The sequence below is a fragment of the Oncorhynchus gorbuscha genome, linkage group LG03 (genome assembly GCF_021184085.1).
Source record: "Oncorhynchus gorbuscha isolate QuinsamMale2020 ecotype Even-year linkage group LG03, OgorEven_v1.0, whole genome shotgun sequence".
NCBI classification, from domain to species: Eukaryota; Metazoa; Chordata; class Actinopteri; order Salmoniformes; family Salmonidae; genus Oncorhynchus; species Oncorhynchus gorbuscha.
Genome location: NC_060175.1, coordinates 69,255,492 through 69,280,849, shown reverse-complemented (window position 1 = coordinate 69,280,849; position 25,358 = coordinate 69,255,492). Strand labels below are relative to the sequence as shown.

The 25,358-nt window shown below is 43.3% G+C and overlaps 3 protein-coding genes across 3 annotated transcripts; 1 reads left to right on the top strand and 2 right to left on the bottom strand.

Annotated features, from left to right (window-relative positions):
- Positions 1-2,279: 2,279 nt before the first annotated feature.
- LOC124021591 (transcription factor HES-5-like) lies at positions 2,280-3,639 on the bottom strand. The gene is made up of 2 exons (XM_046336733.1): positions 3,533-3,639; positions 2,280-3,422 (listed from the first exon to the last, which is right to left on the bottom strand). The coding sequence occupies exons 1-2, from the start codon at positions 3,590-3,592 to the stop codon at positions 3,000-3,002; spliced, it is 483 nt and encodes a 160-aa protein (XP_046192689.1). The 5' UTR covers positions 3,593-3,639; the 3' UTR covers positions 2,280-2,999.
- A 10,105-nt stretch (positions 3,640-13,744) lies between these two features.
- LOC124031793 (protein-S-isoprenylcysteine O-methyltransferase-like) lies at positions 13,745-19,456 on the top strand. Its single transcript, XM_046343463.1, has 5 exons — positions 13,745-14,030; positions 14,445-14,533; positions 14,637-14,806; positions 16,397-16,614; positions 16,703-19,456. Exons 1-5 carry the CDS (start codon positions 13,812-13,814, stop codon positions 16,886-16,888), a joined length of 882 nt encoding a protein of 293 aa, XP_046199419.1. The 5' UTR covers positions 13,745-13,811; the 3' UTR covers positions 16,889-19,456.
- LOC124031792 (RING finger protein 207-like) lies at positions 19,153-25,038 on the bottom strand. Its single transcript, XM_046343462.1, has 15 exons — positions 24,765-25,038; positions 24,499-24,580; positions 24,332-24,407; positions 24,029-24,154; positions 23,596-23,642; positions 22,628-22,700; positions 22,418-22,486; positions 22,211-22,279; positions 21,574-21,698; positions 21,143-21,320; positions 20,761-20,946; positions 20,457-20,508; positions 20,250-20,367; positions 19,960-20,067; positions 19,153-19,848 (listed from the first exon to the last, which is right to left on the bottom strand). Exons 1-15 carry the CDS (start codon positions 24,895-24,897, stop codon positions 19,704-19,706), a joined length of 1,587 nt encoding a protein of 528 aa, XP_046199418.1. The 5' UTR covers positions 24,898-25,038; the 3' UTR covers positions 19,153-19,703.
- Positions 25,039-25,358: the final 320 nt, after the last annotated feature.

The window sequence follows — 25,358 nt, the reverse complement described above, 5'->3', positions numbered from 1 at the left end:
AACTAGCTCCCTGGTATACAGAAAATACCCAAGCTCTGAAGCAAGCTTCCAGAAAATTGGAACGGAAATGGCGTTGCACCGAACTGGAAGTCTTCCGACTATCTTGGAAAGACAGTACCGTGCAGTATTGAAGAGCCCTCACTGCTGCTCGATCATCCCATTTTTCCAACTTAATTGAGGAAAATAGAACAATCCAAAATGTATTTTTGATACTGTTGCGAAGCTAACTAAAGAGATAGGTCACAAGACACAGACCTCCTTACTGTTCCTAGAATTTCTAAGCAAACAGCTTGAGGCAGGGCTTTCTCCTATAGAGCTCAATTTTTATGGAATGGTCTGCCTATCCATGTGAGAGACGCAGAGTCGGTCTCGACCTTTAAGTCTTTATTGAAGACTCATCTCTTCAGGGGGGTCCTATGATTGAGTGTAGTCTGGCCCAGGAGTGTGAAGGTGAACGGAAAGGGACTGGAGCAACGAACCGCCCTTGCTGTCTCTGCCTGGCAGGTTCCACTCTCTCCACTGGGATTCTCTGTCTCAAACCCTATTACAGGGGCTGAGTCACTGGCTTACTGGTGCTCTTCCATGCCGTCCCTAGGATGGGTGCGTCACTTGAGTGGGTTGAGTCACTGACTTGATCTTCCTGTCCTGGTTGGTGCCTCCCCTTGGGTTTGTACCGTGTGGGGGGGGGGGGTGATCTTCGTGGGCTATACATGTCTAAGGATGGTAAGTTGGTGGTTGAAGATATCCCTTTAGTGGTATCCTGCCTGTTGGCCCTGTCCAGGGGTATCGTCGGACGGGGCCACGGTGTCTCCCGACCCCTCCTGTCTCGGCCTCCAGTATTTATGTGTCGGGGGGGCTAGGGTCAGTCTGTTATATATGGAGTATTTCTCCTGTCTTATCTGGTGTCCTGTGTGAATTTAAGTATGATCTCTCTAATTCTCTCTCTCTTTTTCTCTTTCTTTCTCTCTTTCTTTCTCTGTCTCTCTCGGAGGACCTGTGCCCTAAGACCATGCCTCAGGACCTGGCCTGATGACTCCTTCCTGTCCCCAGTCCACCTGGTCGTGCTGCTGCTCCAGTTTCAACTGTTCTGCCTGCGGCTATGGAACCCTGACCTTTTCACCGGTCGTGCTACCTGTCCCAGACCAGCTGTTTTCAACTCTCTAGAGACAGGAGGAGAGGTAGAGATACTCTGAATGATCGGCTATGAAAAGCCAACTGACATTTACTACTGAGGTGCTGACCTGTTGCACCCTCTACAACCACTGTGATTATTATTATTTGACCCTGCTGGTCATCTATGAACATCTTGACCATGTTCAATGTATAATGTCCACCTGGCACAGCCAGACTGGCCACCCCTCATAGCCTGGTTCCTCTCTAGGTTCCTTCCTAGGTCCTGGCCTTTCTAGGTAGTTTTTTACATTTACATTTACATTTAAGTCATTTAAGTCGCTCTTATCCAGAGCGACTTACAAATTTTTCTAGCCACAGTGCAATTGTATTACTAAAGGATCATTTTTATACTTAAACAAAGAGTCTGTGTTTCCTTTCTCCTACCAATATGTATAAGTTTGATCATTATATAGACCTGATCATCTGTTGAAGAAATTGACCAACAACACAACACAACTGATTGGCTCAAACACATTAAGAAGGAAAGAAATTCCACAAATGAACTTTTAACAAAGCACAACTGTTAATTGAAATGCATTCCAGGTGACTACCTCATAACGCTGACTGAGAGAATGCCAAGAGTGTGCAAAGCTGTCATCAAGGTAAAGGGTGGCTACGACAGTGAAGAATCTCAAATATAAAATATATTTTGAGTTGTTTAACACTTTTTTGGTTACTACATGATTCCATATGTGTTATTTAATAGTTTTGAAAATAGTAACAATAAAGAAAAACACTTGAATGAGTAGGTGTGTCCAAACTTTTGAATGGTTCTGTACATAGGTTTTGTCCAACCACAAATCAACAATAGGTTTCAAGGTTTTGGTTTATCAATCAGGAACCAATATTGAACTGACGTCTCTATACCTTTAGGATAGGTGCTCCTCACAATCTAAATTTAGGTTTGTGAATATAGTCAATCAACCAATATGTTTTATATACTAACTAGAGTGGTCTTCTTTTTAACTTTGTGGATGACAAAGTTAGCCATACTACTGTTGTAATCAGAATGGATGTGGGTGGAGAACGTTGTGTAGATATATGACTCCGTACGACAGAGAAGATAAAACCAAAAATGCAGTTTTTAATTTATTTTCGAACCCTTGATGGCATGTCACTCCAAATGGAGTGTCATTTAAACCAATAAAGGCAAACAAACTTTTCACAGAAAAGCTTTTTTCTTTACAAAACCTTTTGTGGAATACACAAAATCTCTTTAGGAAAGGTGTATCTTCGAAGTTACAATGAACTTTTGAACATATTCTTTGAACATTGAATACTGTATTATCAATGACATTGATTTGACATAATCATAACATGATTTACATTCAGTTTAGATCCATTGGACCCATTTGTGTGATAATATAGCTACATCAAATTGATACATTTTATCATTCAATGACAAAGAGTTTGACAAATTCTAACAAACAGGTGGTCACAGACCCAAAGAGTAGCAACTCAATATCGGTTAGAAATAAAATGCAAGTATGTTATTACAATAATTTAACTCTGTACTGTCAGAGTTAAGGTTCTCAAACGAGAACATAAAATAAGAGAAACACTGTTATTAAATCAGTGTACATTTTCAAATACATAGTATGTATCCAGACCAATCTGAATCATTTCATAGAATCCTTCCTTTCAAAGGAATACTGGCGAAACATGCCCTTTCTTCATCTGGATGAAGACTAATGACATAGCATCTCTTGCCAAATGCAGAAGAAGTAGACCTCCGTCACTCCGAACACCACTGTCCATGCTTGTCAAAACATACACTGGCCTGTCTAATTCCGTTTGTCTGACATGAAAAGGTCTGAAGCGTTGCTCTACCAGGGCCTCCAGAGCGGATGGGAGATGGGTCTCATCACACCCTTGGTGGTGGCCTGGTCTATTGGGGAGCCCAGCGGGGAGAGGGACCTGGGAGCCTGGCTGTGTTGGCTGGATGTCTGCAGGCTGTGGAAGTGGGTCAGCAGCCTGCTGTGGGACTGTGTCTTCACCTCACACTGCGACAGGAAGCTAACAGCCTCCTGCACACAGTGAGAGTAGCTCCCATTGGCTACCACGGTGGAGGAACTCCCTGCCTGCTGCTGTCGGCTCAGGAAATAGACGGTCATCTCCAAGATGTCAGCCTTCTCCTGCTTGGAGTCAGGCTGCTGCAGGAGGAACTCGGGAGCCAGGAGGGACTTGAGCTGCTCGATGCTGGTGTTGATGCGATCTCTGCGCATCTTCTCCACAGCTGGCTTCTTTACCTGCACAAAGAGAAAACAAGGAACAGTTTAGTCAACTTGCCATGTATAATTAACAGCAATAGAATAAGATTGAAATGTACTGTATGAATGTATTCAAAGCATTTGTTTACCTTAGTAAGTGAGAGGTTCTGCTCAGAGTAGGTAATCTGTCTAGTCATTGTTGGTGCCATGGCTGTGGCAGTAGTAATGTTGAGCTGAAGTCTCAGTAAAGAGCCAATTGGATATGTGCTGTCTTCCCTCTGGTTCTCCCTCCTATTTATACTCCTAAATCTCCACATGAATGTGTAGGTCTTGGGCTTGTTGGAGGTTCTCACAGCCTGGAGCCAATGGGAGGGCTGGGAGGGGCATTGCGAGATCCCGTGCTGCCACATGCTCAATGAAGTGTTTATTGCTGGGAGGACAAAGAGTGTGCCTCTCGGGAGCAGGTTGATATAGCACACAAACAACTATACATACCTCGGCCTAAACATCAGCGCCACAGGTAACTTCCACAAAGCTGTGAACGATCTGAGAGACAAGGCAAGAAGGGCATACTATGCCATCAAAAGGAACATAAAATTTGACATGACAATTAGGATCTGGCTAAAAATGCTTGAATCAGTTATAGAACCCATTGCCCTTTATGATTGTGAGGTCTGGGGTCCTCTCACCAACCAAGAATTCACAAAATGGGACAAACACCAAATTGAGACTCCGCATGCAGAATTCTGCAAAAATATCCTCAGTCTACAACGTAAACCACCAAATAATCCATGCAGAGCAGAATTAGGCCTATACCCACTAAATATCAAAATCCAGAAAATATCTGTTAAATTCTACAACCACTTAAAAGGAAGAGATTCCCAAACCTTCCATAACAAAGGCATCACCTACAGAGAGATGAACCTAGAGAAGAGTCCCCTAAGAAAGCAGGTCCTGGGGCTCTGTTCACAAATACAAACAGACCACACAGTGCCCAGAACAGCAACACAATTAGACCCAACCAAATCATGAGAAAACAAAAATATAATTACTTGACACATTGGAATGAATTAACAAAAAGACAGAGCAAACTATAATGCTGTTTGGTCATTAACAGATAATAGAATACCTGACCACTGTGAGCATAGCCTTGCTATTGAGAAAGGCCTCCGTAGGCAAACCTGGCTCTCAAGAGAAGGCAGGCTATGTGCACACTGCCTACAAAATGAGGTGGAAACTGAGCTACACTTCATAACCTCCTGCCAAATGTATGACCATATTAGAGACACGTATCTTCCTCAGATTACACAGATCCACAAAGAATTCGAAAACAAACCTGGTTTTGATAAACTCCCATATCTACTGGGTGAAATACCACCGTGTGCCATTCACAGCAGCAATATATGTGACCTATTGCCACAGGAAAAGGGCAACCAGTGAAGAACAAACACCATTGTAAATACCACCTATATTTATGTTTATTTATTTTCCCTTTTGTACTTTAACCATTTGCACATCGTTACAACACTGTATGACAATTGTAATGTCTTTATTATTTTGGAACTTCTGTGAGTGTAATGTTTACTGTTAATTTTTATTGTTTATTTAACTTTTGTATATTATCTACTTCACTTGCTTTGGCAATGTTAACATATGTTTCCCATGCCAATAAAGCCCCTTGAATTGAATTGAATAGATGGGGAGGGAGAGGAAGGCTGGGAGGGGAGGGAGGGAGGGGGGCTGACATGGTGTTGTTATGGATCTGGGAAAGTGGTGACCCCAGAGGAAGGAGTTTGCTCATCTTCTGCCATTATCACAGAATAAAGAGTGAGCACAAAGTGTTTCGGCACAGGGCACACATACAGTAGGTGTGAGACTGAGAGATCTGGGGCAGGGCTGTGAGTCTAACGGCACATGGAGCTACTGTGTTGTCCATTAGCTTCATGGAGCAGGTTGTTTCCAATAGCCTAAATTGTTCATATCCATGAGCTATTCAAAATCCTTGGGTCTTTGGTGTAATGTCATGTAAAGATGTAATGATGTAATGATAGGACAACATTTATCTATCACTCCAGTGTTCATTTGCTAAATTGTAATTACTTCGCTACTATGGCTTATTTACTGCCTTACCTCCTCATGCCATTTGCAAACACTGTATATAGCCTTTTTTTACTATTGTGTTATTGACTGTACGTTTGTTTATTCCATGTATAACTCTGTGTTGTTGTCTGTGTCACACTGCTTTGCTTTATCTTGGCCAGGTCGCAGTTGTAAATGAGAACTTGTTCTCAACTGGCCAACCTGGTTAAATAAAGGTGAAAAAAATAAAAATAATAAAAAATAAAGTTAGTCTTTGGTGTGGTCTGGTATATTTGTCAGGTAGTAGATTTCTGTGAGTTATAAACATTGCACAGTTGTAGCAGTTACTGCCATGAAAAGTCTTCACATCAACCCATTAATATATCCAGTATTGAGTTCTGGAAAGCTCCACATGTAGATATGGACTGTTACTCTTTTAGCACACTTTCACGTCTACTGATAGAAATGCAGGCCCCACAACCTTTAGACACACAGCTGCCTGTCCTGCCTGCCACTGGCTGCGTCCCAGTCACAAGCTCCCTTCCTACCCAAGTGGAACGTGAGAGCTGCCATGGTCCTGAGTTTCCCACACTTCAGTGTTAATGACACTGGGGCGGACACACAAAGGAAGTGTGCCCCGTCACACAAAGCTCAAGTGACCAAGGCCCTGCCCAGCCACAGTGCAGTCAACCAGGCTCTCACAAGGCTTTCACAGGCACACCATCTGGACAGATGGGACACTATAATCACCCAATGGGCCACGTGAGACCTGCTCAGGGAGATGAAATAGAAAGCGTGAGAATGTAGGAAAAGGGCAAGTAAAAAGTCAAACTTCAAAGTATTTTAGATATTATAATGACTTTTTCACTAAATATATGAAAATACAAGATTTAAAAAACCATGTTGTATTATACTATTACCACCGAATCAAATAGTCAATACAAATTACTAATACCAATACCACCCTTATTACAATTGTAATAGCACTACAATGTCAATTTGTATTCAATTATTTTTATTTAATAGTTTATATGATGCAATGAAATGGATCTTACTTGAATACTCTAGCAATGTTCACAGTAAAGGAATTTGGAGTGAAAATGCGTTTCTCTGCCATGGACACTTCATGCTTAACATCTCCAATGAACATGTGAAATGTCCACAGACAGAGGATGTACTCCATGTTCTCACCACGTTCCCACCACGTATCAGTTGTAGTCAATGCTCATTGGTTAGTTTCCATCCATAACACATCATGCTACGAATGGGAGGGGGGAAGCGGGCATTTTTAAGGGCACCTCCCACCTTTTCATTTGGATCAGGGCCATTGTATTGAATTAATTCAAGCAATTTGTGCACTTTCTATTGTCACGAGGGCCTCGTGATTGCCAAAAATACTATGAGAAGCTACATCACATTAAAGCGTAGTGAGAGCTGATATAAAGGTAAAGGAAAATTAGGTTAAAATCAGAGACATCGCACACTGAAAGCACACTGAGTCATCCTCATTTCAAAGCAGGCAATATACAAAGACCTTACTGTCATGTTTTGTCATAGATTCTCATGTCTTGTCCCTGTGCTTTCTCTTCTATTCGTTTCCCCCTGCTGGTCTTATTAGGTTCTTTCCCTTTCTCTATCTCTCTCTCTCTCTCTCTCTCTCTCTCTCTCTCTCTCTCTCTCTCTCTCTCTCTCTCTCTCTTCGTTCCGTTCCTGCTCCCAGCTGTTCCTCATTCTCCTAACTACCTCGTTTACTCTTTCACACCTGTCCCCTATTTTGCCCTCTGATTAGAGTCCCTATTTCTCCCTCTGTTTCCTCTTCTGTCCTTGTCGGATCCTTGTTTGCTGTACTGTGTTCTTGTTCCGTCCTGTCGTGCTTTTGCCTTCATCAGATGCTGCGTGTGAGCAGGTGTCTCTATCAGCTACGGCCTGCGCCAACCCGAAGCGACCTGCAGTCTGTGGCCGCTTCTCCTGTTGTTCCCCTCTACAGACTAGAGGATTTCAGTTATTCCTGTTTGGACATTACCTGTGAAAGAATTCAGGATTAGTCGTTTTCTGTTAAGACTGGAATAAACTCTGTTTCTGTTAAGTCGCTTTTGGGTCCTCATTCAACTGCATAACACTTACAGCACATCCAACATAAGGGACCACATCAAATGGACCATATTGAACTGATGAGGATCTCTTTCAATGAAGCTTACGGGAGCTATATATTGTAGGGCTGTTTAACTCATGTTTCCTTTCTCTGCTCCTACAGGGGTAAAGTTATGATCCTTGAGAGGAAATACACTGATAGGGTGGAGAAGCTTCGCACGGCACTCGAGAGCCAACTCCACAACAGGGTCTCCAGCACAGACTCTTTCTTCTCAGTCAGGAGGCCCCTGCTCTTCCACAACAAAAGTGCTAGAGGCGTCCCTACAGACCCTGGTTTTATTCCAGGTTGTGTCACAATCGGCCGTGATTGGGAGTCCCATAGGGCGTCGCACAATTGGCCTGGCATTGTTAGGGTTTGGCCGGGGTACAGTAGGCCATCATTGTAAATAAGACTTTGTTCTTAACTGACTTGCCTAGTTAAATGAAGCTTAAATAATAGATCCTCATGGTTGGCTACATCACAAGGGAAATTATATTTTTGATATCCAATGTGTAACGGCGTTCTTCGTTTGTAGAAAGAGAGTCGGACCAAAATGCAGCATGGTGGTTACTCATGTCTTTAATAAATGAAGAGCGATACATGAAATAACTTAATACAAAAGCAAAACAACAAACGGAACGTGAAAACCTAATTACAGCCTATCTGGTGAAACTACACAGAGACAGGAACAATCACCCATGAAATACAAAGAGAAACCCAGGCTACCTAAATACGGTTCCCAATCAGAGACAACGAGAATCACCTGACTCTGATTGAGAACCGCCTCAGGCAGCCAAGCCCATACAACACCCCTACTCAGCCGCAATCCCAATAACCACAAAACCCCAATACGAAATACAACAAAACAAACCCATGTCACACCCTGGCCTGACCAAACAATCAACGAAAACACAAAACACCCTGAAGCCCACTGAACTGAGGAGCAGCTCGTGACTCAGGGGCAGCTCGGGACTGAGGGGCAGCTCGGGACTGAGGCAGCTCGGGACTGAGGGGCAGCTCGGGACTGAGGGGCAGCTCGGAACTGAGGGGCAACTCGGGACTGAGGGGCAGCTCGGGACTGAGGGGCAGCTCGGGACTGAGGGGCAGCTCGAGACTGAGGGGCAGCCCGGAACTGAGGGGCAGCCCGGAACTGAGGGGAAGCCCAGGACTGAGAGAAAGCCCAGTACTGAGAGGAAGCCCAGTACTGAGATGAAGCTCAGGTAGGTAGCCGGCTCCGGTAGATCCTGGCTGGCTGGCGGATCTGGAAGATTCTGGTTGACTGGCAGATCTAGAAGATCATGGCTGACTGGCGGATCTAGCTGCTCTATGCAGACTGGCAGCTCCTTGCAGACTGGCAGCTCCTTGCAGACTGACAGCTCCTTGCAGACTGGCAGCTCCTTGCAGACTGACAGCTCTTTGCAGACTGACAGCTCTGGCTGCTTCTTGCAGACTGACAGCTCTGGCTGCTTCATACAGACTGACAGCTCTGACTGCTCCATGCAGGCTGACAGCTCTGACTGCTTCATACAGACTGACAGCTCTGGCTGCTTTATGCAGACTGACAGCTCTGTCTGCTCCATGCAGGCTGACAGCACCCTGCAGACTGGCAGCTCCTTGCAGACTGACAGCTCCTTGCAGACTGACAGTTCTTTGCAGACTGACAGCTCTGGCTGCTTCATGCAGACTGACAGCTCTGGCTGCTTCATGCAGACTGACAGCTCAGGCTGCTTCATGCAGACTGACAGCTCAGGCTGCTTCATGCAGACTGACAGCTCAGGCTGCTCCGAACAGGCAGGAGGCTCCGGCAGCGCTGTAGAGGAGGAAGGCTCTGATAGCGCTGAACAGGCGGCAGACTCCGACAGCGCAGGAGGGAAGGAAGGCTCTGATAGCGCTGAACAGACAGGAGACCCCGACAGCACAGGAGAGGCGAGGCGCACTGTAGGCCTGATGCGTGGTGCTGGCACTGGTGATACTGGAGCGAGGACACGCACAGGAAGCCTGGTGCGGGGAGCTGCTACCGGAGGACTGGTGTGTGGAGGTGGCTCTGGATAGACCGGACCGTGCAGGCGCATTGGAGCTCTTGAGCACCGAGCCTGCCCAACCTTACCTGGCTCGATGCCCACTCTAGCCCGGCCAATACGAAGGGCTGGTATGAACCGCACCGGGCTATGCACCCGCACTGGAAACACCGTGCGCTCCATAGCATAACACGGTGCCTGCCCGGTCTCTCTAGCCCCCCGGTAAGCACAGGGAGTTTGCGCAGGTCTCCTACCTGGCATAGCCATACTCCCTGTAAGCCACCCCCCAATAATTTTTTTGGGCTGCTTTTCGGGCTTCCATCCGCGTCGCCGTGCTGCCTCCTCATACCAGAGCCTCTCCGCTTTAGTCACCTCTAGTTCCTCCTTGGGGCGGAGATATTCACCAGGCTGAGCCCAGGGTCCTTTTCCATCCAGTTCTTCCTCCCATGTCCAATTCTCCAAATGGTGCAACCTCTCCCACTGCAGCTGCTCCTCACGATTAACAGGGAGAGTTGGCTCAGGTCTGACTCCTGATTCAGCAACTCTCCCTCTGAGCCCTCCCCCAATAAATATTTGGGGGTGACTTTCGGGTTTCGCTCTGCGTCTCCGTGTCTTTCTCTTCGACTCCATTCTCCTATAGCCCTCTTCGCACTGCTTCAGCGAATCCCAGGCGGGCGCCGGCACTCTCTCTGGGTCGACCGCCCACCTGTCTAATTCTTCACACGTAGTATACTCCATACTTCTGCTGTCCATAACGTCCTCCCTTCGCTGCTCATGCTGTCGCTGCCTGTTAACACGCTGTTCGGTCCGTGTGTGGTGGGTGATTCTGTAACGGCGTTCTTCGCTTGTAGAAAGAGAGTCGGACCGAAATGCAGCGTGGTGGTTACTCATGTCTTTAATAAATGAAGAGCGATACATGAAATAACTTAATACAAAAGCAAAACAACAAACGGAACGTGAAAACCTAATTACAGCCTATCTGGTGAAACTACACAGAGACAGGAACAATCACCCACGAAATACAAAGAGAAACCCAGGTTACCTAAATACGGTTCCCAATCAGAGACAACGAGAATCACCTGACTCTGATTGAGAACCGCCTCAGGCAGCCAAGCCCATACAACACCCCTACTCAGCCGCAATCCCAATAACCACAAAACCCCAATACGAAATACAACAAAACAAACCCATGTCACACCCTGGCCTGACCAAACAATCAACGAAAACACAAAACACTAAGACCAAGGCGTGACACAATGTAAACATTTTGTTGTAAAAAAACTGATGATGTCTGCTTTTTTTGTTATTTTTGATGTTGTCAATTTCTGCACCATTGCTTACTAAATAACTTGACAACTTAAAATATTTTAAATCCACCAAAAATGACCTCAACATCTATGGATCATGATTTCTTCAATAAGTGTTTCCCTAATAACCTGTAGTACATAATAGTTCTCAATTTCCAGCTCTACCAGCCCACCAGTCTTTGCATATGTCCATGTAACCTATTCATCCAAGCAGTCACAAATTCAACACACACACACACACACACACACACACACACACACACACACACACACACACACACACACACACACACACACACACACACACACACACACACACACACACACACACACACACACACACACACACACACACACACACACACACACACACAAAACACACACTGTTTGCATATTGCTAGTAGCCAAAACAAGGAAATGAGAGATGTAATGTTTATCTGTCTATTATTTTATGTGAATGATACTCCGTCTTATCTGGGTAATAAATGCAATGTTTGCTTCATACAGTACATTTTGAATAATGATACATTTTGGTTTCAACAGGCTGTTGAGTATCAAAACTTGTTCCCATTCACAAAAATTAAGCAGCAGTCTAATTTGTCTGTTGGACTGACCACTACCATTTATTGAATTTGTGAATAGTATGGTAAATTCATGACAGATGAGACATCTCAGTCTGTGCCATGTCCTCTGCTAAACAGCCTAAGCATTACTAAAAACAGTTCCCCTCCATTTAAAAAAAGTGATGCCTGGTCAAAAAAGATTAGCTCAACCTCAAGTAGAGAGAGGTTTGATTATATGGCTTTATAGCCCCATCTACAAGAAACCTGGCCGTGTGGTGCCAGGATGACAAACTCTCCCTCAATGTGATCAAGACTAAGGAGATGATCATAGACTACAGGAAAAGGAGGGCAAAGCACACCCCCATCCTCATCGGCGGGGCTGTAGTTGAGCAGGTTGAGAGCTTCAAGTTCCTTGGTGTCCACATCACCAACTAACTATCATGGTCCAAACACACCAAGACAGCGTGAAGAGGTTACAACAATGCCTATTCCCCCCCACGAGACTGAAAAGATTTGGCATTGGTCCTCAGATCCTCAAAAGGTTATACAGCTACACGATCGAGAGCATCCTGACTGCTTGCATCACCGCCTGGTATGTCAACTGCTCGGGCTCCGACCGCAAGGCACTACAGAGCGTAGTGTTAGCGGCACAGTACATCACTGGGGCCAAGCTTCCTGCCACCCAGGACCTCTATACAAGGCGGTGTGAGAGGAAGGCCCTAAAAATTGCCAAAGCCACCCTAGTCAAAAACTGTTCTCTCTGCTACTGCATGGCAAGTGGTACCGCAGCACCAAGTCTAGTTCCAAAAGGCTTCTTAAACCTCTTAAGGATCCAAATCTTTTTAAATTTTCGCCTAATATAACATAACCAAATCTAACTGCTCAGGACCTGAAGCAAGGATATGTATATTCTTGATGCCATTTGAAAATAAACACTTTGAAGTTTGTGGAAATGTGAAATTAATGTAGGAGAATATAATAACACATTAGATCTGGTAAAAGATAAAACAAAGAAAAAAACATATGCATTTGTTTTTTTGTACCATCATCTTTGAAATGCAAGAGAAAGTCCATAATTATTCCAGCCAAGGCACAATCTAGATTTTAGGCCACTAGATGGCAGCAGTGTATGTGCAAAATTTTAGACTGATCCAATGAACCATCGTATATCTGTTCAAAATGTTGTATCAAGACTGCCCAAATGTGACTAATTGGTTTATTAATGCATTTTAAAGTTCATAATTGTGCACTCTCCTAAAACAATAGCATTGTATTATTTCACTGTAATAGCTACTGTAAATTGGAGAGTGCAGTTAGATGTACAATGTATATAGACTCCCCTTTCTTTTTGTCCTACTGTGTTATTGACTTGTTAATTGTTTACTCCATGTGTAACTCTGTGTTGTCTGCTCACACTGCTATGCTTTATCTTGGCCAGGTCGCAGTTGCAAATGAGAACTTGTTCTCAACTATCCTACCTGGTTAAATAAAGGTGCATTTTTTTTTTTTATTAAAAATTAACAAGATTTAAGCTTTCTGCCCATATCAGATATGTCTATGTCCTGGGACCCAATCCCGTGGAGGTTAACAGCTTCTACCCCAAAGCCATAAGACTCTTGAACAGATAATAAAATGGCTACACAGACTATGTTCACTGCTGCCACTCTCTGTTAATTATCTATGCATAGTCACTTTACCTCTACCTACATGTACAGTACTAATACAAAGTTTGGACACACCTACATATTCAAGGATTTTTCTTTATTTTTACTATTTTCTACATTGTAGTGTGCAAATCTGTCAAAGGGTGGCTACTTTGAAAAATCGAAAATATATTTTGATTTGTTTAACACTTTTTTTGGTTACTACATGATTCCATGTGGGTTATTTCATACTGTTGATGTCTTCACTATTATTCAACAATGTAGAAAATAGTAAAAAATAAAGAAAACCCCTAGAATGAGAAGGTGTGTCAAAACTTTTGACTGGTACTGTCCATAGTGCCTCAATTACCTCGACAAACCTGTGCCCACATTGACCTTGCATAGAGCATCATTACTGTTATTTTATTTTTATTATATGATTATTATATATATATTTTTTTACTTCAGTTTATTTTAGTACATCATTTCTTAACACGTATTTTTTAAAACTGTATTGTTGGGGTGGGAAAGTAAGCATTTCAATGTTATATTCGGAGCATGTGACAAATAAAATCTGATTTAATCATCTGCGCAGCGTCACCTCCTGGAACTGAGCCAAGATTAATGAGGAAATTCTGTGATTGTGGAAAACTCGCGAGAGCCCATAGGGAGTAACGTTACTTCATCATGGCAGGCAATAAGTTGGCTTTAGAGGGAAAAATAAGTATTATAAGCTTTCTTTTAGGGCTTGGCGTTGTTATAATTCCCCTTATTAGAACATTCGCTGGACACCTTGACTGGGTATTCGACTATCTCACTGGAGTGAGGGGGAAAATAGCTATTGCGGTGTACATCGCTGTTCTCAATGGCTTCTTGCTAATCATATATAAGGGACCTCTATATAAGGTAAGAGCTACAGTAGTAGCAAGCTAACGTCTGAAACAAGATGGCTAGCAGTAACATTAGCTAAGCTACTTAGCTAGCCATCTTGATTTATGTTGTATTTGCCCATTCAAAACGGCAGTAGGCTAGCTAGGCTTATTCTAAATGATCAGTTATTAATTGGCGCGCTTCTTTCTGACAATGTATTGTGCTAATGTTAGCTGGCTAATCCTATTAGCTGAATTGGATTGAGACAGCTGTCACCCTGATTGCCTGAAGTAGAACTCTAATTTAACTGTAAGCTAGATAACACTATTGAAGTCAACCTTCGGGATGGCCCACTTATGTTATTTTGTCTTAGCTGTTGATTTGGAGCCAGTTTTGTAGTTTCACAAGTTCAAGTTAGAAAGGTTATCGGAGCATGCTCTTTTCTCCCAGGTTGCTGTGCGAGCCTGCTTCCTTGGTTTTACTTTTGGGTGTGGCTTGATCATAAGCTTTTCCCAAACTACATGGACACACTTTGGCTGGTAAGCATCCAGCACCTGTACATACTCTCTGTCACACACAACTAATTGATGTTAGTTCGATACCTGTCTATGCATAGTTCTCAGTCAATGAATGTATTTGCAGGTACATGTGTTCCATGTCTTTCTTCCACTACTCTGAGTACTTGGTGACGGCCATCATTAACCCCCGCAGCCTGTCTCTGGACTCATTCCTGCTCAACCACAGTGTGGAGTACACCGTGGCTGCCGTCTCCTCATGGGTGGAGTTCACTATAGAGAAGCTCTCTATCCCAGGTCTTTCCCTCATACCACACTTGTGCTCAATGGTTGCCTTCCAGCCTGACTACATAGCTGGTATTGCATTGCATCATTCTGCGCAGGCAGGCGTCTGCAATGTAGGCTCAATCCCAATACTCCCGTTAGCCCTCCCCTTAGTTTTCGAGTGTCTCTCGTTTGCGGGGGGAGTGACACTCAAATGGAGCAACTAGTGGTAGGGAAATTGGGCATAGGGAATGGGACATCATTACATCGCTTGCGTCGATGACATGGATGTCGATATAAGGGAGCCCTCTGCACCTCTCTGATTCAGAGGGGTTGGGTTAAATTGCGGAAGACACATTTCAGTTGTACAACTGGCTCGGTATCCACTTTTCCCTTTCACTCGTGAGATACTGCCAACGGATACCACGCAATTGACTGACGATGAGCCAGTACTGGCTGCAGTAATAGCTTTTCTTATATTTCTCATGCAGCAAATACATACTTACCATATGAGCATCAAATGAAAAACAACGTGCCTGTAATGTACCCATCCTCTGGCGTTGGTTCAATGTGGAGTAGTACTGAAGCAGGACTTTCATTCCATAGCAGTTTGGCATGTAACAGTTGCGTTCCCTTCACTCAGTCCTTAACAGTGGAGGCATTGTAGCTAGAACAATTAAAATCACTGTTCTGAACATTTTTTAAATAATTTTTTACCAAATGTGTAAGGGTCCATACACCGACACATCCATAGCATACCGGTCTTTTTATCCTCCACTATACAATAAGGAAGAAAATAGTTATCTACTGCTACGTTACCTGCATTGGCAAATATCTTCAGTCTCTTATGTTACTAAATACAATAAAGAACAATTACAAGTGATTGAAGTATTTAACTTTTATTTAATGAACAGGGTGGCAAGCTTACAAAATTGTACATAAAATTTGCAGTAGATGCTTTCGTTAGCGAGATTCTTTACATACATTGGGTTTCACAGATGACAGCCTGGTTTGATCAGGAGTCCCTACAACATGAATTACAAATGACAAATGCCTGTATAGAAAGCTAAATGTGTAGTTAGTTGGCTAATGTTAGCTAGTTGTTGCTAGCTTGTTAAATAGTGTTTTTTTTTTTTGTAAATTAACTTTATGACCAAGAAATGTGCATTAATTGTTCTCTACATTTACTGACATATTCATCTTAAATGTAAATACTTTGCATGATTTGTTGGGAAGTTATAATTAATTACATGTCCTTCCATCCTAGTATTCTTGTCAGCCACCTTCCTGAAGCAACTTTAGAGCCTTTGACCGCAGGACTTTAGGGTAGTTTTAATAACCACTCAATAGGAAGTCTGCATGTTGATTTTCTTCATTTGGAGGGCTGAAAAGGCTCTACCCCCCCCCCTTGCTCAAATTTGAATTGGAACACCACTCCGACTCAATGTGGCTCGCGGGATCATGCAAAATGGAGGGGAGGGCTAGGGGGTATTGGGATTGAGCCGTAGTCAGCCTGGAACGCAGCCAATGACTTTTAATGTCTCAGTTGAAATGGCATGACATGTTGTCACAGGAGGAGTGAAATGTCTCAATTGGCTCTGAACCTTTTCTCTCTTGTCTCAGAGCTGAAGCAGCTGAGCTGGCTCAGCCTGGTGGGCCTGGTGATGGTGCTGTGTGGGGACTTCCTGCGTAAGTCTGCCATGCTGACGGCTGGCTCTAACTTTAACCACATCGTCCAGAACGAGAAGGCCCAGAGCCACGTGCTGGTCACCGATGGGGTCTATGCCTTCTTCAGACACCCGTCCTACGTGGGCTGGTTCTACTGGAGCATTGGCACACAGGTACATGCCTAAAATGTCAATTTTTCTTAAAACATGTTACAATCAAGCCCACTACACTGATTTCACTTTTCCGTGTCCAATGTTCCAGGTGATGCTGTGCAACCCTGTCTGCATCGCGGGCTACACCATGGCCAGTTGGCGCTTCTTCCGTGAACGGATTGAGGAGGAGGAGCTCTCTCTCCTCCATTTCTTTGGAGAGGACTACCTGGAATACAAGAAGAAGGTGGGCACCGGCCTGCCCTTTATTTCAGGCATCCGCATCAACAGCTCCTAGGTGTGAGAGATGGGGTCCTGGATGTATGAACATGGCAGACAGACAGGCACTGTGAGGGGCAGCCCTGGTTAGCATACTGTGGATTAGCCCTTGTTGTCGCCCGCCCTGGGGGGGGGTCTAGAGCTCACGGAGACTGACACCTACGAGCGTGGTAAAGGGCTCCCCAAAACCCTGGGTAGACGGACTCACTCAAAAAAAACGACACCCCCCCCCCCCCCCCCAATGTTGTATATCTATTGCACACATCCAACCGCCTCTTTGGTTTGGTTAGTTTGACTACTAAGTTTTTTTTTTTTTTTTTTCATCTCCAATGTTTCCCTTTTCTGTGTTTCCATAGGGAGGAGTTGAGTTTCTTCAGTGGATGCTGAATGGATTTTTAGCTTGTGTTACTGAATCAAAGTGCTGTAATGAGCCTGGTCGAGTGTCTGCTATTCCTTGTTTGTCTGGCTTATCACTAAGTCATCATTATTAGGTCTCAGCGTTTACAACAATAGTTTTACACAAGATTAGGGATGCACAATTTCAACTGCCCTCATACATATTCTTTCCCAGTAGGTAAATCTGCACTAAGAAGCATTTATTTCTGTGTGACTGTTGTACAATTACAAAAATTTCCAAAAATGGCGGCAAAGTGGTTGCTTTAAATTATAAAATGCCTTTTGATGGTAATCAAATGTCAAAATATGCCATGAGAAAATATTGGTTATAGTTAACAGCCCAGAATTTCTATACTGATGTATCCTTACCCAAAATGATTTATTTTAAATGTGTTGGAACCGGTTCAGGGAACAAAACTGGAAAATAAAATGAAGGAACTGAATCGGGAATGAAAGCGATCCATACTGTTCCGGAACAGAACCGTTATTTGAAAAGCATGCAAACCGGTTAACATTCTAGATATTTTTTTCTCGTCCCACAAAAGAAATGCAACAAAGGGCATGTGAAAAGCCCTCACTCTGTCACTCAACTTATTCCAGCGTCTGCCTGCAAACTGAAAATCTTTGCCTGTGCATGTTTAGGCTACCTGCCCCTCCCCCATCTGAAGCATAGGCTACTGTACTGAACTTAGAAGCATGAGAAGATAGGGAGAGATCTTTTTAATTAGAGAAGTGGATTAACTTTTTCAATGCTAGTTAAGGATACTATAGGCCTAGTTGAGTTTGAGATTGGATTTGTTAACTACAAAAAGGCAAGCTGTGTGTTTAATTCCAGTGCTGTTCTTCACACAAGCTTGTGAGCCAGCTAGCTCAAAGCCTCTCCTAGGTTCACAGAATTTTCCCTAATTCAGATAATGCATGTCTTGAGCAGGCCAGCGCTTCACGCCTGCTCAACCCTCTCGCCCCCCACCCCACCTGTAAAATTTAAGTAGCATCTTGCGCCCATCACGCATGTAAACAACTAGCTTGCCTGCTCCATCTGCACTGATTGCTGAAGTCATTTCAATGAGCTAAATGTAAAAAATAAAGATAAAAGTTTCACAGGTTTAAAAAAGGTTCAGAAATGTATTTTGCTGATCGGAACTGGAATGGAATGGAAGAAATTATTTTATTTTTTTGTTGAGAATTTTTTTTTGGTTCCAACCCCTGATTTTAAATTCTCATATCCCATGTCCACTCAGGATCAAAAGGCTGTACAATCAGAAATCTTTTGCTAATTTGACAACCTGAGCAAGTTGCAGCCTGGTTCTCGGATTTCTCCAATCGGTTCGGCGTAATAAGTCAAACATCTACTTTGTAAGACATTTAAAACATAAGGAACACTGACAATCCGTTCACTGTTCTATTCCAGTCTGCTGTAAGTCTTAATGTCCCCTGGGTATAGACTATGAATCAGGGGTGTTCTTTCATAGGGTTTTTAATAATAGGGGCACTCACTAATAGTTATCTTTAAAATGCATTTGCTCTCACACGGTTTCTCTCTACCCCCACTTGATCATCACTCCATCTATTTATTTGTTCTGTGTGCTTGTCTCCTCATGCTCACTGTGTATTAAAACCAACCAAAAGATGCATTCCTATGGCTAAGGGGTTCAGAGAGCTACACCCAATATGGCTTCCTTCTGAACTACCGCAGCTTGTCTCAGGTGAAAGGTCGCCTCAGCCCTCCACTCTGTATGCCCAGACTGTATGGAGTGCAAGAGGAGTATGTCTGTGAGTGAAAGAGAATTTGTGAAATTAGAACAGTCAAAAGCACTTAACTGTTGTGCAAGATGAGTGTGTGTGAGTTAGTTTCTGAAATTAGGACAGTCTAGAGCACTGTAAAAGTCATGTGTTACATGAATACAGATGAGATTCTGTTTTAATAAATATAAGAGCACATTCAGTTGGCTGCAGACATATGATAGTTTGCTGCTCAAAGCATGATACAGCTGAGCTGAAGGTGGAAAAATCCAGTTGTGTTGCACTACAGTATAACAATACTACAGTTTATTACAGGTAAATAAAAAATGTATCATGCAGAGGGTGTACTTATCTAACTCTTGGTTGATAACTTTTTTTTCACTACTGACATTTTCTGAATTGAATGAACACCATTGTCCTGTCAAATAAAATCAAAAGTTTATCCTAAGGAAATTGTCTTCCTCATTAGGTTGTCTTTCATGTTGTTGCCAATGTAGTCCTAATATGGATAATGGATGCATGCTTAAATTACTACAAGAAGCCAACCTGGACACAGTGACGGTGTTACCATAGCATACATTACACCTTGTTACACACAATGTGGAAATATTGGATTTTATATTCAATATAATTTACATACAGTAAGTCAAAGGTGAGCACTTTGTTGGTGAAGTCCCATGCCCCTATCCAGTTGTTTAGGGAGACAACTCCTTCCAAATGGCTATCTCTGTGGTCTTCTGCTTCCCTGGCCAGTAGAAATGATTCTTGAGGGCAGCCTCATCAGAGAGGTTGCTGAGAGTGTGGTTGTCATCTGTGGTAGGCTGACAGGTCAGGTCATTTCTGTTGAGGTAAAGCATAAAAGTTGAGGTTTAACAAAGACATAGTTTTCATTGAAATCAGTCAGATCAATTCTCCCAACAAGTTATTCATTAAATCTCCTCACTAGCTTACGTCAGTATTGTTGAAATGGTTTGTTTATCTTTGGCCGCAGTGGTGTCCTCATAGATCTTCAGCATGGCCTCTGTACGGTCGTCTTTCAGCTCCTTAGGCTCTTTCAGTCTGTGGGAACATTGAAAAGGGAACACTTTGTGGTAAACCATGTCTTGCACAGTCACCATGACAGAAAGAAACGTCTCAGTCTGTGACCGCTCGTCAGAGTAAATTGTACATTTGCCAAACTATCTTGTTAGTCAAGACATTGTAGTTTGTGATATTGAGTTCCAGTGACTGTGCTCCAGTACCTGGGTTCAAGGCGTTCCTTCACCTTGGCGATGGATCGGATATACGGGCCAATTTGCCTGGCGATGGTGGTCAGATAACTGTTCTCTTGCCTTAGCTGGGTCAGATCATGAAGCTGGGCTGAAACCAGAATGGACACATGCAGTATATAAAACACCAACTTGACCATAGCTATCTCACAGCTAACAGAAAAACAAAATCCACATTACCTTCATAGATTTCTTGTTCATTTGCAACCCTCTGAAAGGTTGTCTCCCAGACCTATGGTGAAGGATAACAAGATGGAAATGAGCTCTAAAGGTAATCCGGGTTACATTAACAAACAATGTTGTGTGAATACCTTTTCATAATCCTAATTCCTAGGGAGTTTTTATTAGCCACCGTGCTTCTACGTCTGCATTGCTTGCTGTTTGGGTTTTTTTGGGCTGGGTTTCTGTACAGCACTTTGTGACATCAGCTGACGTTAAAAGGGCTTTATAAATACATTTGATCGATCGCTTTAGTGATTCCCACCTCCTCAAACATGGCCCTCATGAGTTCCACTGCAGAGTACTCAGAGGAGATCTGTCTGTCCATCTGCACGGAGGTATCCAGGATGTCTCCCATGGTGTCTGTCTTGATGAGGGAGTGGTGCTTGGTCAGATCCCTGTGGGTCTCCTGCACCTGGTCCTTCAGCTGCTGAATGGACATCTGCAGCGTCTGGAGTCAGGAGAAGGCAAGGTTTTTAATGGGCTACATCGGGGTATAGTAATCAGGGTAGCGCCTTGATTGAAATCAATAGACCATGCATCTCTAATGTATTTCCAATACACACACCAAAACATTGCGTTTGGCTGTGCTAGTCCTCAGTAATATCGTAAGTACAGTAACTGAAAAGAGTCGTAGAAGCTCACACCCTGTAGCTGGTCTCATAGTTGCGACAGTGCTCGGTGAAGGGGGTCTCTCCCCCCTCAGCCAGGAGGACCTTGGTGCTGAAATAGCGGTGGGGGGTGGGCTTCCGCACCACGGACGAGCCCAGGGACATGTCACTGATGGCTGGGGAGTGGCAGGGCATGGACAGGGACGACTGTAGGCTGAGGGGACAGTTACACAAAACAATGAATAAATCGATATCTTTACATAAGTTTGGGCATCAGGCACAGGGGGTCCTCATATTTCTGCTGGATATTTTAGAACATGACAAGTGCATACTTGGGAAGTACAAGCATACTGTCTTGAAATTTGAGGTTTCACTCATTGGGAGCACCAATAACATGCTGATGACATGTTCCCTTTGGCGTGTAGGTCTGCACTATTTCCATATGGTAGGAATGAAATGTGACTCACAGTCCAGTGGCATTGCCCAAACTCAATCCAGTCACACTCCCAGCAATGGACACAGAGCGTCTTTGGCCCAGCAGTAACAGAGACTCAAGGCAACGAGCAAACTCGGACCGATACTCTGTGTTGATCTAAACCAGAAACATAGAATGGGGTGTATATTTGGGATGTGATATGACAAAACATCAGTTGAAAAGGCATATGACAAGAGAGGGTCTTTTCATTAACCGAAAGGTCACTAGTTCGAATCCCCGAGCTGACTAGGTGAAAAATCTGCCGACGTGCCTTCGAACGAGGCACTTTACCCTAATTGATCCAGAGTCACCGTTGATAATGGCCGACTCTGGCCGTGACCCCACTCTCTGAGGGTGTCTCAGGTGGAATTGGGATATTTCCAATTTACACATGCATATTAGTACACCTGTATACGGGTCCTCTGTAGCTCAGTTGGTAGAGCATGGCGCTTATAACGCCAGGGTAGTGGGTTCAATCCCCGGGACCACCCATACGTAGAATGTATGCACACATGACTGTAAGTCGCTTTGGATAAAAGCGTCTGCTAAATGGCATATTTTTTTTTTTTTTTTTTTTTTTATATGTGAAGGAGGACAAATATGAACACCCATCTAATTATTTATCTTACCTTGCTACTCTGAGCTGGTCTCAGTCTGTGTGGAAGTTTGACAATCTTCTTCAGTCTCTCCATCAGTTGCTGGATAACATATATTAAAGCAATTTTCTTCAAAACGTTATTCACAATTGCTAGTATTACATTTCATGTTTTGGTATGTGCTCTTCTGGATTCATGGAACCAGATTGGGCATTATTTATCATACTGTATTGTACATACATATCCCATGTCAAGAAACTCAAACTTGTTGGCTGAACTTAGAAAGGCTGTGCAAGTGACCAGATGAACCTAGAGACAGGAAAGGCAGAGAACATGGGCTTAAGTTGAGCATATTACACCTGCTCAAGATGGGCCATCCGTTTGGATGACAAATGCAACAGATGCGTCACCACTCCAGGCTAGAAAGGCGTGCCAAAGACAGGACATTACCTGGAGAGTGGGTAAGAGTGCGGCCAGATGAGACAGCTGTTCTTTGAAGGCTCTCTCTTTCTCCTCATGCTGACTGTTAAAAACAAGAGAGAATCCATTTGAAATGGATCTCTTACCGTATCTAACTGGAACAACATGCATGATCTTAACCCACGTGTCAATAGCAAGAATCTCATGTGATTATCATCCTTACTCTTTAGCTTGTGTAGCATAAGCCAAGCTTTTCGGGAAACATTTCTGCCAATGGGTTCAAAGTGGTGCCATGCAAGCCTGATGTAGCTAGTTTGACACATTATTATCATTAATTAGGCTTTTATCTAGATTGGTCTGCAGCCATGGATACCTTAATCTCCCAGCAGGATCTATACATGTGGAACAGGATACATAGGCAGGCATTAGATGAGCCATTAGCCTGTTCAATATCTATGGGTGCATCCCAAATATCCTGTAGATTGCGCTACTCTATGGACCCTGGTAAAAATAAGTGCACTATAAAGAGATAAGGGTGCCATTTGGGATGCAGGTGGTGTATGTCTGTGGAAAGACTTCCTGCCCTGAGAGTTCATTGAGTTTACAGTGATTTGTAATGGCTATATGCAACCATTGAGGCTGAATCTGTGTGTTCTGTACTCGGATGGCCCAATTCAAACAATGACCGGTAAGTACCAAATATTTCACCGTTTCTCTGAGCACAGGCTATACATTACATTATACCCATTATTGACTCTGCACCCAGCAGTGGAGGCTGCTGAAGGAGGACAGCTCATAATAATGGTCGGAACGGCGCAAATGGAATGGCATCAAACACATAGAAACCATGTGTTTGATCTATTTGATATAATTCCACTGATTCCGCTCCAGTCATTACCACGAGCCTGTTCTCTCCAATTAAGGTGCCACCAACCTCCTGTGGCGCCCACCTTTACTTGTTTTCAAGCACGGTAGCCCGAAGTCAAATTCATTCTCACCTTTGAGCTGCTTTCAGGAGAATCTTTTTTCTTTCTGACAGTTTTTCCTTCAAAAGAGGACAATATTATCTGTGTCAAGATTAAATGATGAAATTAAATTATTTAGACTGCCGAATTAAAACTATTACAATAAAAAATGACATTCATTTCCTCTCAGTGTTAAGTTTGTAAATGAAAAGCACTACTTGAGCATTCCAATTTGATCAAATTTTGCTCTGATGTAAATGTGCAATGTATTGAAATTTCAGCTACTTTAGGAGATAAGACACGAAGGGTGACACCTTGTGGTAGAATAAACTGCAGTCAGAAAACCAAAAAAACATTCAACAATTTTTTAAAGAACATTGATTGATTGAAATTGGAATGGAGGGACATTTCCAGCTTTGAGTTGAGTTGAATGTTTTCAAAATGGCCGATGCCTGTGCCAGCTCACCTGCATGTTGTTGAACAGTGTGCTGATAGCGCTCTCCTCCTCATCCACGTTCTCTCGAACCTCCCTGATCATCGCCTTCAGCATGATGATGGCTTCCCTGGCAGACGTCTGGAGCTCTTTTACCGCCTAGGGGTCAGGGGTCACATCATGAGAAGGCACTGGACACCACCACATACACACACACCCACCCAACAAACTAAACTAAACTTCACCATGATCCCCCACATTAATTGTTTATAGGTATACTCTACAGCAATATGGAATAAGTAGGTAATACAGAGTTAATGAACAGAATGCACTCACTATTACAGCTTGGTCCAGCCTTTCACAGCCTTGCATATATGCTGTCTCAATATCAATGCAGTGTGCTCTGCTCTCCCTGAAGGACACACACAAAAAGCAATTGCTTAATGGTTGATTTAATTATTTAAGTGATACAATATTGGGGATAGGAGCTGACTCTAACTCACACTTGCATGTCTCTGAAACAGTTGATACACAGCATGGACTTCTTCTCTGTGGAGAACATAATGTATAGCTCGTCATGGAGGGCTGTGGGTAGACAGACAGACAAACAGACAGGCAGAGCGAGACAGTCATTACAATGTCATCTCAGAGGAGAGAATATGAGCTGGAGAGCCTTGGATTTAACTTAACCAAAATGTTCTGTGCACATGCTAGTTTATTCATAAAAGGTGTCTAGCTGTATTTGAAGAAGATTGGACTTTAAACACACCACACTTTTTGTGGACCTCCTTTGTGCGTTTGGCAAGGGAGACAATATCATGGCGGGCAAACATTTTGGCCTTGTGGGTTGATTCCCTGCAAGCTCCACACAACGGCTGGCTACAAGTGTTGCAATAGTACATCGCTTCCACATCCTGTCAACACACAAGACCACAAACATATTCAAAAGCTTGTACTGCAGACAGCAACTACAGGTATGAACCAAAAATGTTTTTTTTTCTTCAGGGGGTGGATCAGCTTTAATATTGCGGAGATTGTTTCTTCCATCAATGTAATTGTCTGCATCATTTCCAATCTCCCATATTTTACATACATACATACATACATACATACATACATACATACATACATACATACATACATACATACATACATACATACATACATACACACACACACACACACACACACACACACACACACACACACACACACACACACACACACACACACACACACACACACACACACACACACACACACACACACACACACACACACACACACACACACATACATACATACATACATACATACATACATACATACATACATACATGTACACTTGAATTATGACAGACAA

What these genes read in the sequence shown, in the direction of transcription:
- LOC124021591 (XM_046336733.1), bottom strand. Translation starts at nt 3,592, where the DNA reads ATGGCACCAACAATGACTAGACAGATTACCTACTCTGAGCAGAACCTC. An exon ending in AGAACCTCTCACTTACTAAG is followed by an intron (nt 3,423 to 3,532) that starts GTAAACAAATGC and finishes CTCTTTGTGCAG; the next exon opens with GTAAAGAAGCCAGCTGTGGA.
- LOC124031793 (XM_046343463.1), top strand. Translation starts at nt 13,812, where the DNA reads ATGGCAGGCAATAAGTTGGCTTTAGAGGGAAAAATAAGTATTATAAGC. An exon ending in ATAAGGGACCTCTATATAAG is followed by an intron (nt 14,031 to 14,444) that starts GTAAGAGCTACA and finishes CTTTTCTCCCAG; the next exon opens with GTTGCTGTGCGAGCCTGCTT. An exon ending in AGAGAAGCTCTCTATCCCAG is followed by an intron (nt 14,807 to 16,396) that starts GTCTTTCCCTCA and finishes CTCTTGTCTCAG; the next exon opens with AGCTGAAGCAGCTGAGCTGG.
- LOC124031792 (XM_046343462.1), bottom strand. Translation starts at nt 24,897, where the DNA reads ATGTACTATTGCAACACTTGTAGCCAGCCGTTGTGTGGAGCTTGCAGG. An exon ending in GACCAGCTCAGAGTAGCAAG is followed by an intron (nt 21,699 to 22,210) that starts GTAAGATAAATA and finishes TTTCTGGTTTAG; the next exon opens with ATCAACACAGAGTATCGGTC. An exon ending in TGAACAAGAAATCTATGAAG is followed by an intron (nt 20,368 to 20,456) that starts GTAATGTGGATT and finishes TTCTGGTTTCAG; the next exon opens with CCCAGCTTCATGATCTGACC.